This window comes from Bubalus kerabau, chromosome 1 (genome assembly GCF_029407905.1).
Source record: "Bubalus kerabau isolate K-KA32 ecotype Philippines breed swamp buffalo chromosome 1, PCC_UOA_SB_1v2, whole genome shotgun sequence".
Taxonomy (NCBI): domain Eukaryota; kingdom Metazoa; phylum Chordata; class Mammalia; order Artiodactyla; family Bovidae; genus Bubalus; species Bubalus kerabau.
The window spans coordinates 217,801,661-217,815,165 of record NC_073624.1 but is presented as its reverse complement, the minus strand read 5'-3'; the positions used below and the strand labels follow the sequence as shown (position 1 = coordinate 217,815,165).

The following is a 13,505-nucleotide window of genomic DNA, read 5'->3' as shown; positions in this document are numbered from 1 at the left end:
CTGTGTAAGAACACCAAGGGATGCCCACAGGGTCAATGTGGTGACACCAGGCAGAAATAGGTGACAAATGATAGAAATGGGGGCCAGAAGAACTGTCTTAAGGGACTGACGGTAGTTGTCATGGTACAGGCCATGGATGTGCAGAGACGTGGGTGGGTGCATGACCTGGGGTGGGCAGTGCAGAGATTCACTCACCTCAGGACGCTCTCCTAAGGCATGCTGATTCAGCGAGTCTGGGGCGTGAGCCAGGAGTCCCGATTTTTAAAAAGTCCTCCCCCCCCCGCCCCCTCCATTAAGATGATTCTGACTTAAGTGGTCCAACGACCTTGCTTTTGAGAATGCCTCAACGTTGGCCCTCCTCTTGGCCTTGATCCTCAGTTCCCTAGCTGTCTCTCGCCAGCCTGGGCCTGAAAGCTTATTTCAGCCTTGCGTAGAGATGTGGATAACCAGGATCTCCAGCTGCCGGACCAGGGGCGGCGGGGCGGTCGGGCGGGCCGCACAGCGGCGCGCGGCCGCCAGGGGTCGCCAGAGGCCTCGGCTCGAGCGCTCGGGCTCCTCCGCCCGCGGACGCCGCGCCCGAGCGAGCCTGCGAGCGAGCGAGCGAGCGAGCGGAGCCAGAGCGCTGCGGGCTCACAAAGCGGCAGGACGCGCAGCGGCGGGTGGCAGGAGCGCTGGGGAGCTAGCCAGCCGATTAGCCTTCCCGGCGACCGCGCCACAAGAGCTCGAGCAACTCGGACGCGGGGACCCGGGCCGGGCCCCAAGGTACGTTTCCTGCAGAACCCCGCGCCCCAACTTGGCGTAGTTGGGATACCTCCCCGCGGCCACCGGGGGTGGGGGCTGGCGGGGTCAGGGCCTGCCTGGGGCTGTCTCCGCGCGCCCCTCTTTCCCCGAGGCGGCGGCGGGGGCCGAGGGGAGACACCCCCTCACCCCGTCCGCAGGTATATCCCCCATTCAGTGGGAGCCTGGACTGCTGCTCTGAGCCCTGTTTACTCCCTCCCTACCCCGAGCTCTGGGCGCAGTGTCTGGGAGTCAGGCTTGCGGATCTAGGGCTCTCCGTTTTCGGGGAGGGGTACTGAAGCCCCTATCCGAGAGCGGCGGTGCGTGGGGCGCCCGGACGATAGGGGTCCTCTATAGTTTGATAGCGGCCCCTAATTTGTGACGCAGCCTCTTCATTTGAAACCGACCCAACCCCCCTCCATTCGTGAGAAAGACCCCTGGGTCTGTAGATCCGCCGCAGGTGTGCCCAGGGTTGACCCTGGCCCCGCGGGGCGGTCCCTGCTTGCCCCGACGGCGGGGGCGCGCGGCCCTGGGCTCGCCGCCCCGGGCCTCCCCTCACCGCCCCCGCGTGTCCCTGCCCCGCAGATGCCAGCGATCGCGGTGCTCGCGGCGGCTGCCGCGGCGTGGTGCTTCCTCCAAGTCGAGAGCCGGCACCTGGACGCGCTCGCCGGAGGCGCGGGCCCCAACAACGGCAATTTCCTGGACAATGACCAGTGGCTGAGCACAGTCTCTGAGTACGAGCGGGACAAGTACTGGAACCGCTTTCGAGACGTGAGTACTCGGGGGCCCTGCGGGTGGCGGGAGAGCCTCAGAGCCAGAGGTGGGTGGTGGTTGGGGGAGGGGGCGGTGCGGTGCGCCTCCTTAGCGTGTGGGAAAGGCGCTGGTGCAGACTTCGCAGGCAGCTTGTGGGGTCGGGGTTCATGGGCTTCATCTTGGCTGAGAGGAACTTTAAAGACAACTTGGAAGGCTCGATGCTCTTCGCCCCTGTTACCTGTGGTCCAGGTGTGTGTAATTGGTACGACTGGGGGAAAGTGACTGCACTGAACATGGTGTTAACAGCGAGCAGCTGCGGAGACAGAGGCTCCTTAAGCTTTCGAGTTCTCCTAATGCTGCTGGTTGACTTTATCAAGCCCCCTGGAGAACCTCCCTGGGCAGCAGTGACTTAGACCATCTCTGTCAGGGGGCGCGGTGGGGTGGGGGGTGTCCAGAAGAATGCCTGCTGCCAAGGTTTAGGTTTGGAGTGAGCCCAGCTCGTTGAGTAGGGAGCCAGGTGTCCAGGAGGTTCAGAGAACCATGGCTTTAATACATGCTCCTCTTGGGAGGGAGCATGGGGGTTTGGCCCCTGGGAATCCTTAGAAGGGAAAGGGAGCAGGCACTGGTGAGTTGGTCCGCCACCCTGAAGGGGAGCCTGAATGGCAGAGGATCGCTCCTCTGAGGGAGCCGTGGGAGGCGAGAAAGTTATTCCTGGGCATCCAGAGGCAATCTGCTGCCTGTTTCTGCCCCAGGCTGGCGGCTGCTCCCCAGGTACGCCCCGGAGGATGCCGGCCCAGAGGCTCCTGACGCAGTCTTTCCAGCAGATGGCATCCCCTCTGTGCTGTGGGAGGTGCTGCCAGCTCTCTCAGAGGCTGCCCCAGGTGGTTGGGACCGTGTGCTTCTAGGGGACTAGGGAAAACTTGGATGATATTTAACACTAGGAATTCCTGCCCTGGGGAGGGACCCATACCACGGAGCCCCTGGTCTTGGCACAGGACTCCTTGAGTGGGAGACATGTGGGAGTCACCCCCTACCCTGGATTCCTCTTACCCCATGCCCGACATGCCCAGCCATTGCAAAGGGAGGGCCTGAGAAATCCAGTTAATCCAGATGTCTTCTAGTACTTTCTAAAGAGCACCTCTCCAGGGCCCATTCCAGAGGCGCTAAGGCCTTGAGTGGGGACTTACTTATCTCTCTCCTCTGTTCCTCTTCCCTTTCCCTTTAGTTGATGGTGGTCTTTTCCTTGAAAGAGACTTTCAAACACTTGCGGTGAACAAGCGATATGAGGCCTTACTGCGCTCCTCCCCACCCCTACCCCCCCACCCCCCCAACCCCCGGCAATCTGGCACCATGACATCTCCTGTTCCTGATCTATTCTGTTAACCATCTTCCATCCCCTTTCCGTTCCTCCCCAAAGAGCCCCGTACAGACTACCTTTGCCTGTGGCTGAAAAAGATGGCCAAGCTGCCTGAAAGATGCCCCACGGAAGCTTCCATTCCCAGACTCACACAGGGTAGAAATTATCTTGCTTTTTTCTTACCTTCTTCATTACGTTTTAGAGTTGAGGAAAGGGGTGGATGCTTGACTCGGCTAGAGCTGGAGGACTCAGCCCCTTCTGCACGCCCCCTCTGGTTCACGTTGCAGCTGGGTTGGATGGAAAGCGACTGTGCTTGTTGGTCTTCCTTGTGGACAGGTTTACTCTGCTTCTGTATCTTTTCAAGGTTTTCTAGTCTTGGTGTATCATGATATGGCATTATTCTTGTTTCCCATTCAGATTTAAATTTCGAAAGATTGGGCTTTTCTTCATTTCTCATCTTTCTTGCAAATGGTGACATTTTAAATTCTTGGATCAGTGTTTTTACAAGCCAAACTGATCATGAAGCTCTCACCTGGGGGGCTTGTTAAATTGTAGCACCCAGACTCACCCCTTCCTCCTCAGAGATTCTGATTCTATAGTTCTGGGATGAGTGCTGGAAATCCATATTTTAAAAGAACATTCTAGGTAATTCCTAGGATGACTAGGAATACTTCCTATTGAAAATATCCTAATATTAACAAAAAGAGAAAAGCTGTATTCAAATGTATTGCTTTTTTTGTTTCTGAAGCAATTTTAGGTGTTCAACTAATATTTTTTAGCAGTATATATTCTTTAAAAATGATAATTTAATCCAACGTACCATTAAAAACATCCAAAATGTTTCAGAATTCCAAATATCTTCAATCATCAACCATGGCATTAATATATGCTCCATGGAGTCTTCTGATGCTAGCCGTGGGTCAGACATAATTTAATGCCATTAATATAATTTAATGCCATTAACCTCTTTAAAGTGTTACAAAACTCAAACTGGATTCTCTTTTAGGCTGAGTCTGAGTGTCTTTAGTTGATTGTTTTACTTGAAATAAGCACAAAACCTCCATCCCCTGGGACCAGGGACTAAAAGATTGCTTCCTGTAGAAGCAATTCAGTGGACAGTTGACAGAGCCTCAGCTAAGGGTGCCAGGGATCAGCCAGCCTGCTGATTTTCGCCAAGCCATCACTGTTTCACTGGTCTCGCTGGAGATTGACAACGCTCAGCTTCTCTCCTGATGTTTCAGTTTTGTGGAAACCCCTGATAACTTTGAAAGACCAGGCCCTGAGACTGTTGTTATGATAGTATTATGATTTTTGTCAGTTTGTGAGAAAGTCACTTTTTTTCTTTTACTTTGTGAAAGAAAACTTTTTGCCCTTTCCCTTGACTTGTTTTCTTTTTTTTCCTTTGTCTCTTTTCTTTTTTGCCCTCAAGGGAAGAGATATTAAGAAGTGGCTTTTGAACTTTTGAAATTGAAAACTAAGAGCCCCTTTTAGAGAGTTGATGATACCCCTTGGTGGACGTTATTGGCTAAATTTGAAGTGGAAGTGGGTGGCGCGCTGTGTGCTCCTTGTCCTCTGGCCTGTTGAATGTGCTCTGATGTTGCCAGAGAGGACCGGTCACCTCTACTTAATACTTTGAAGTGGTCCTGTTGCTCTAGATACACGAATAATGCTATCTCCTTCTTTCCAGAGGTAAAACTTTCACAGCTACTCTATGGTTTGTTGCCTGGAGCAATGGAGCCAGGAGAAATATAACAACATACAGATGTTTGCTCCAAAATGTAGTGGGAGCCTGTTAGTGTGGTGGTCATTCTTCCTTGATAAATACTAGCAAATGGGATGTTTTGGCCAGATGGAGACCTGGACTTGTGCACAAATACAGTATGAAGAAGGAGAAGATGAAGAAGGCAGATGTTTTTGTTAAGTTGTATGGTTATTTCCCAATTCCAGCTGCTCCCACTGGTGTGCTTTTAGCTCCTCTGTGGTTTCAGGTTGAGGGGTGAGCATGCCACCGCCATTTTCCTGATCTTTTTCTGACTCTGATTTGGCTTTCCATACAGTTACGGTAAGGAGATTTTCCTCTGTTCATTCCTACATTCATTTGTAATCTGTCCATTCATTCTAACAAATATTTGACTGTCTAACATGTGCTAGGCAGTGGCTAGGAGAATGAGTAAGATATATACATGTGATCCCTTCTCTCAGGTAACCGCTTGTCTGCTGGATGGAACTTTAACTTCCCCAGTCGGTATGGCTTCCTTGTTCTGTTTTCTTTGAACAAAATATTTATTTATTTATTTGGCTGCACCAGGTCTTATCAGTTGTGGCATGCAGGATCTTTGATCTTCACTGTGGGGTATGGGATCTAGTTCCCTGACCAGGGATCGGACCCCAGCCCCCTGCATTGGGAGCTTAGAGTGTTAGCCACTGGACCACCAGGGAAGTCCCTGCTTTCTTTTTTTTAAAGTTTTTTTTCTTGTAAAGGTAATATACACAAATTGCAATTAAAATAAAACATTGCAGAAATAGTGGAATCTAACATTTATCCTGCATTTAGTGTGCTAGCCATTGTTTAAGGTAGTTTACATATATTATCTCATGTAATATTCATAACCATCCTAGGAGAGAAGCACTATTATTCTTATTTACTAGGAGGTGAAGTCTCTTGCCCACAGGGCTGGACTGTGAAGGAGCTGGGCTGGACCCAGGCGGTCTGACTCCAGACTCTTGCAGCCCATTGAGAGAGGAGTGGATTTGGGCTGTGAGTCGCCACTGGTATTACACTGAAAGTCTTTGCTGCTTTCTGCCTAAGGGAAATCAGTGAGGAGCCTTAGGTTGAGACCGAGTGGAGTGGGAAGCCAGGTGGACACAGCTTATGGTAGAGGTCACATCAGGGCTTCTCTTCTGCTAATAATGAGCTTCTGATTTGATTAAAATAATATTGTTGCTTACACCAAACATGACATTTTCTTTCTTTTGCACTCATGAAACTAGCCCTGACATTTAACTCTGGGATAATTGCCTTTAGCAGGCCCGAAGACTCAGAAGTGTTGCCTTGGCTGGCATTTATCTTACTCCAGAGTGACCTGAGTTTGTAATTCTAATGAGACCACAAGGACCAGCCTGTGTGCTTTCTCTTTCTCGTGCGCACGCTGTGGGATTTGGTGGTCTCTGTAGCAGGACTAGGGTGGCACGGAGCATCTGATCTGCTCATTTGATCTCAACATCTCAGCTATAATGAGTTTCAAGGGCAAGGGAGGCTTATTGATAGAATAGTGGCTGCCTCAGTCTGTGGGGTTGGTGACAAGAGAGGTGGTGTGGCTTAGTGGATCAGTCATTAATCTGTCACCACAGAAACTAGACTTGTAATAGAGAGTAGCAGAAAATCATTTTGATTAAACAGGTTCAAGGAGAATTAAATGAGTTTGTGATCCTGACTTTCCTTAATGAACCCATCTTAAATCCCCTATACTAGATGACCACCGATAGAAATAATTATTTCACGGGAATCGTTACAAAGGGACAGTGTAGAAATTGATAAGCCTATGGCCATTCTTGTATTTTCTGCCCTTTCAGTTTACTCTTGTAGAGAGAACCTCATTTTTGCCTGGCAAGGATGGTACAGCTTGTGCCCCAGTCGACCCTCCCAGGCTGAGTTCCCTTGTGTCTCCTGGTCCTCCCAGCCCTGCCCCAACTGTGCTCCAGTGGAATTGGATTGCTAGGCAGATGAGTACTCTCTTGTATGCTGATGAGATTATTTTCAAAAGCAAGGACTGGTTTCAAATGGGTCATCGGACCCGTACCCTTCCCCTGGAAGAGTGGGACATAAACATGAGCACAACTATTTTATTGTGCTCAGGGAGACACAGTAATGTTAGAAATTAAATATTTTAAAATGTCATTTCTTACCCATTTACTCACTGTAGTGTATTTCAAATTAAACACGCTTAGTGTCTAAACTTGAGCACCTTCAAGATGACTCATTTTACCTTTCCTCTGGGGAGGTGACTGTTTTTGTTCCTTAGGAAATTCCTCAGACTCAAGCTCATAGATGGTCTCATCTCCCCGGGTAAGATAATTACAAAGGGAAGAAATTTTCTATAAGAGACTAATTTGCCCAAGTTTACAGGTATTTTTTGGTTCATATTTTCTCCAGTAGAAGATGCCGTCAATTGTAGGATGTGCCATTTTTGTGCTACTCAGAAAGAAAGCAGTGTTGAGAAGGAAGAGTTTAATAGAGCCATGGATAAAGCCAGGACTCCAGAGGATCCCCTTGGTGTGAAGGTAAACGAGAAATAAACTCACAAGGCAGAAAAGGGACCATAGCAGAGTGACTCATGTGTCTGTACCTTGGCACGGGTGGATGAAGGGGAAAGATAGGATCTGGGCGATTGGCAGGCTGGCTCTTGCAGATTTCTGGCCTGAGTGCACACAACCATGGTGGTCTCCCCGCCCCAACCTTAGACAGTAAATTCAGTCTCAGGCTGTTTGTCCTCTCTGAATCCCTGACTTCTCATTTGGTAAATGTGGGGTGATCACAGTGTATGGGTGAGGGCTCCAAATTGCAAGTGACTGAAACCTGGTCCACACTGACTTAAATGGAAAAGAAAATTTACTTGTGTAACTGAGAATTCTGCTGATAAATTCTAGATCTAGATAAGGCTGGATCCATGGGCTCGGCTGTACCACCAGACTTGGGTGTGTGTGTTTGTCATTTTCTTACCACTTCCCCAACTGCCCACCCAGCTTTGGACTCTATTTCCCACGTGTTGGTTGTATTCTCAGGTTGATTAGTTCCATGTAGTGACTCATGGCGATTACATATTTCTATTAAGTGAAAGAGGAGAGTGAAAAAGGCTTAAAGCTCAACATTCAGAAAACGAAGATCATGGCATCTGGTCCTGTCACTTCATGGGAAATAGATGGGGAAACAGTGGAAACAGTGTCAGACTTTATTTTTCTGGGCTCCAAAATCCCTGCAGATGGTGACTGCAGCCATGAAATTAAAAGACGCTTACTCCTTGGAAGGAAAGTTATGACCAACCTAGATAGCATATTGAAAAGCAGAGACATTACTTTGCCAACAAAGGTCCGTCTAGTCAAGGCTATGGTTTTTCCAGTGGTCATGTATGGATATGAGAGTTGGACTGTGAAGAAAGCTGAGTGCCGAAGAATTGATGCTTTTGAACTGTGGTGTTGGAGAAGACTCTTGAGAGTCCCTTGGACTGCAAGGAAATCCAACCAGTCCATTCTGAAGGAGATCAGCCCTGGGATTTCTTCGGAAGAAATGATGCTAAAGCTGAAACTCCAGTACTTTGGCCACCTCATGCGAAGAGTTGACTCATTGGAAAAGACTCTGATGCTGGGAGGGATTGGGGGCAGGAGGAGAAGGGGATGACAGAGGATGAGATGGCTGGATGGCATCACTGACTTGATGGATGTGAGTTTGAGTGAACCCCGGGAGTTGGTGATGGACAGGGAGGCCTGGCGTGCTGTGATTCACGGGGTCGCAAAGAGTTGGACATGACTGAGCGACTGAACTGAACTTAACGTACTGTAGTTTTTATGTCTCAGTATTGCCACACAAGTCCCAGAACTGAGACTTGTCAGGTTTGCCTGTGTTGTACCCCAGTTGATCACTGTGACCACATTGGTGGCATATGTGTTAACCGGACAGTCTTGGGTACACGCCCATTCCTGGGGTGGGACCTGGGACCTGGGTGGTGGGGACTCCATCAGGTTACATGGTTGAAGCAGGTTGAAGGGTAGTTTCTTAAGGGGAAATGGATGCCTTGTGGGCAAACATCACAGGGGTCCACTGTGTTGATCAGCCCCACTTGGCTGGCATGGGGAGGATAAATTGGCTAATACTGGTGAAGCTGTTAGCAAAGTGTCTGGCTTAATACTAAGTGGAGGCTATTAATTTTATTAGTATTAACAACTCCTGTTATACTTACATATGCATTATTCCTCAGTTTATGGTTGTATGTATTTATGTTTTAGCTTCTTCTGTAGTTAATTCTTCCTGAAACAAGAGCCTGCGTTTTATCATGCCTTGCATGCAGTAGGTGGTCTGTTAGCATTTTATTGATTTGAACTATTACTTAAGCACACCTCTTGATGAATCTCTGGGAAAGGAAAGCCTGTAGAATTACTGGTGCATTTTTTTTGGTAGGTGAAGATTCTAGGTTACACACACATCGAAAAACATCTTTTTTTTTTTTTTCTTTCAGTCTAACCCCCATCTCTAAGTAGGACCTTACAACTTTTTAACCCCTTTTAGGATATCCTGATGGACAGAGCTCTTTGTCCCCAGACCTTTCCCATTGAGCCCAGTGCAGAAATCTGCTTAGTAAATGTTTGAATGAATTTGAGTGAATGAAGGAATGAAGGCATGAACTCTTCCGTACCAGGATTTTGCACACTTCCACGACAAGGAAGCAGATGTTCCTTGTAGAGGGCTGGCCCCAGGACGCCATGCTGGCCTTGGACTTGTGTCTCTCATTCTGTTAGTAATTAACCATGATGATGGATACAAACCGATGGGCATGCTGTGGAGAGGCAGGGGAGCTTGACTGAGAAGCTCAACGCCCCCCCCCCCCTCACAATCTGGGTGCAGTCCCTGAACCTGTGGAAAGCTCTTCATGGTGAAGAGGCCCCTCTGAGCCTGGGCTCACCTTCCAGTCTTGTCGTGGATGAACTTGGGTCTTGGCTGCAGCATCATTGTCCTCATCTGCAAAACTAGTGATCGCACCTCCTGTGGGGTTTGGGGAGCATGGAGTGAACTTCTGGCACAAAGTAGATCCTTGTGATCTTTCAGTGCCTGATATAATTACCTGTGATTCTGATATAATTTCTGAGGGTCACTTTTATGTCCTGGGAGCATAAGTGAGTTGCTGGCACACAGCTGTAGATGCTGCTTTCTGTCTCATGTCTTAGAGAAATGTTGGGGAAATTGGTTCCATTTTCCTTAAGCCTGTCTTTACTCCATACCTTGCTGGCTGGGAGGCTGTCTTCAGTTCTATATGGTTTTTTGAAAGTTAAATTTTTTCTGATTGTAGGTCCTGGCATAGCCATCTCTGTTGTGTAAATTGCCCTTGCCCTGCCTCTCCCTTTAAAAAAAATTCTTCCTCCTCCTCTGGGGTCTGGGGCCCATGAGTTTCTCCTTCCCTCTGTGGTCAAGAGTCCTGGGTTTTAGAACTCCTCCAGTTCTCGCTGCTCTTTAGAAATCAGGGTGAGATGGAATTTCTTGGATAGAGAGATTTGTGAAGTTTCTATTTAAAAAATGAGACTGGTATTATATGGACTATTCCTTGACTTCCTGCCCATCCCTCCCTCCCTTTTCTGAGAACCAACTGGGCACCAAACCTGGAAGCTAAAGATGGAAACCAAGATTTCCACCCACAAGTGTCAGAGTTCAGACATACCTGCAGTTGGAGTGCTGAACAGTATGAGGCGTCATTGCCCCTGCTGGGTCTGGGTCCTTCCAGTGTCCTTACGACAGATGTGAGGATGTTGATTTATCTTGGGGCCAGAAGTAAGGTGTGTTCACGACTAGTGATGCGAATTACTGGGGATACTCCTGGAAGGATAGCACTGATGTCCAAATTAACTTGATTGGGTTGGTATTCTTAGGATTCTGTGCAAATATGTCCTTCAGGAAACCCTCTCCCTTGATCATTTAGGGCCAAGTTTTCTTTGGTGCAGTGGCAAAGGAAGGAAGGAAAGACATGTTATACATTTTGTTGTAATACTTTGCAAACTCTTCTTGTGTGATCTGTGACATGTCGCACTACAGAAGACACTGTCAACATTCCCCAGCATAATTATGTGATGGGTGAGCAGGAATTTATGCAAAGTCCATGGGCGCCTATGATTGAAGCAGGGAAGCAGAACTTACTTCGGGTGTTCCAGGCAATCTTTGCAGAGATAAAGCGTGGAGAAAACAGGCAGAGAGCAAAAGGCTCCACTTTCCTATTGTAGCTCTACCCTTACTGTTCCACTATTTAAGTGGAATCACTCTGAGTTCTAAGAAGGGCCAGGCCAAGTTGCTGATGATGCTTCATGGCCAAGGCAAAAAGAAAGATGCCCAGAGAAAGGTGTTAGAGCAGTGGTTCTCAGAATTATGTCTTTATAATCTTGAAAAAAAAAAAATCACTGGCTTGTTTAAAATGCAGATCTCAGCCAGAGCAGTCTTGAATAGGTCAAGAGTGGCACGCAGGAACCTGCATTTAAAATAAGCAATCCAGGTGATTCAGATGCAGATAGTTCTCAGACTGTATTTTCAGGAAAACCATGGAGAATTATTATTTATCCCCAATAGCCAATACCACTAGCACTAATGAATAATATGATTTTAGACAAAAAGCGTTTGAAGATGCAGAGTAAATTATTATGAGTGCTGTATTTTCTCTTGAGGCCAAGAAGGCTATCGTTGACATCAGTAGAAAGAAAAGACTTGCTTTCTGGTATAGGTATGTGCATGGGTCTCAGCAGAAACCTTGTCATGAGGTGTTCCTAGAGTGGAGTGACATTTGACTTGTCACTACTCCTAGGGCATCAGGGCTGCTTATGCACATGAGCTCAGTGGAACTGATGTGGGACCTTTCCCATGACAAAGTCTGAGCTGATGATCTCAGCAAATTTCCTGTCTCCAAAGGGGCCTAATCACAGCCAACTCTGGTCTGACTTTGCATCTTCTCTAGCAGGACTGATGATGTTTTGTGCACAGATAAACAGGAGGACATTGACTCTGACATTGGCACTGGTTTATGGAGAAGTGGGTATTGAAGATGGTAGATGTAATAAACAATGTTTACTCTAGGCACAGAGATGCAGATATTGTTGTCCTTCGATATCAGCATACGGTTGGTTCCAGAACCCCTGTGGATACCTAACCCCAAGGATGCTCTAGTTCTTTATGTAAAATGTCCTAGTACAAGTTCCCCCCACCTCATCCAAGGGTTCTGCATCCATGGCTATAGAGGGTAGACTGTACTGTCAGTTGGGAACACAGAGAAGGTCTGAGGGCTATGGCCTGGACTCTCTTCTTGGTGTACTAAATCTTCATGCTTGATTGGTCAGATCATTTTGGAAAGATCAGAGAATAATAAGAGCAAAGACTAGTCAAAGTTTGGAAAATTTATAAGGATCAACAAGACATAGCAGTAATTCCTTGGGGCACACTGAGCAAACTCTGAAACTCTGCTTTTCTCTGTGTTGGCTGAATTTCCTCTAATTAATGGCACTGAAAATTGACAAAACTATTGCCAAGAGGAAGAAAATAGTTCAGTGTATTGAACAGACTTGAGTGGCTATTTGGAGTGTTTCAGTCACCCCATTGTTAAGGGATAATTGGGTAGTTTCCAGGTATTTCTGTACTCGCTGGATATGTTGAATTCCTCTGTGGCTTTGGTGGCCTTGGTTGGTTGGTGTCCAGTACTTTCATCCCACAGAGGCATCACTTCCCACCTCAGCTTGCTAGCCTTGCTGTGACTCTGTACCTGGTCTGTAACCTTTGGCCAGCCATCTTGAATGAGGTGAAAGGAGTGAAAGTGAAAATGCTGTCCATGGTAAAGATAAAATCACACTGTCTTTCCTGGTGTTAGATAATTTTTTTTTTAAATAAGATGAAATTGGTTTAAAAATTCCTCTCTCCTCAGAAAGACCTTTGCATGTGCTTAAAAAAATATCTTGTTTTTTTTCCCATGGTCATCCTGAACCTAGATCCTTACCTTTCTAGTAACCAGAGATGGCTGGATGGCATCACTGTCCAGGCTTCTGTGTACTAAGCGCTATGCTGGGCAATTAGATGTAGCAGGGAGCAAAATATGCTCTCTCTCCTCTGGCATCCACAGTCTTCTTGTCTGAGATCAAGAGAAGAAACAGAGGTGCTTGGTGGCCAGGGAAGCCTGTTAAGGATTCCTCTGCAAAGGGAAAGGCCTGGTCTATAAAGGGACAAGAGAAATCTGGGCAAGGTTGACATCCAGAGGCCTTGGGACCTGGGATAAAGTCACATAAGACTTTATCTCTGAATCTGTCTGGTGGTCAAGCCCCTTAAACTTATTGCAGCTCTTACTGACATAGGTGGTGGCTCCTGCTATTTTACCTGAGTTTAGGACCCAGCACTGACAGCAGAAGGGTGTGGTCTGTACAGGGGAGCATTTAGGTGATACTGGCCTGGATGTGTATGGAGGCTGAAGTCCAGAGAGTTGAACATTGTCAGGGCTCCAGGTCAGGGCCAGTAGCAAGTGGAGAGAGAATTGCAGAAGAGTCCTGGTCCTTAACAGCCTGGCACGGGTGGGGAGTGTGTTTCATTGGAGTGGAAGATGTGCAGAGAGAGCGAGGGTTCCAGTCATACCTGATGCACTTTCACACACCATCCACCCAGCAGCCCAGTCAGGGGACAGGATGTTACCAGCTTCTGAAAAGTCCATCTTGTGACTCCCATACTCACTGTCCCCCTTCCAGGGAAGAGCTCTCCTGAGTTACAGCTCTAAGGTTAGTTTTGACTGCTTTTATACTTTTATCAATGGCATCATAAGAAGGTATTTTTGTGTGTGTGTCTGGCTTCTTTTGCTCAGTATTACCTTTGTGATACATTGTTGTTTGTGACTGTGGT

The 13,505-nt window shown here is 47.7% G+C and overlaps 1 protein-coding gene across 1 annotated transcript in view; it reads left to right on the top strand.

Annotated features, from left to right (window-relative positions):
• The first annotated feature begins 512 nt into the window (after positions 1–512).
• Positions 513–13,505, top strand: part of SPOCK1 (SPARC (osteonectin), cwcv and kazal like domains proteoglycan 1) — a 579,344-nt gene continuing 566,351 nt past the window's right edge. Inside the window, exons 1-2 of the mRNA XM_055554552.1 lie at positions 513–762; positions 1,363–1,548. Of these exons, the coding sequence (XP_055410527.1) occupies positions 1,363–1,548 (186 nt within the window). The 5' untranslated portion in view covers positions 513–762. The remainder of the gene's footprint in view (positions 763–1,362; positions 1,549–13,505) is intronic.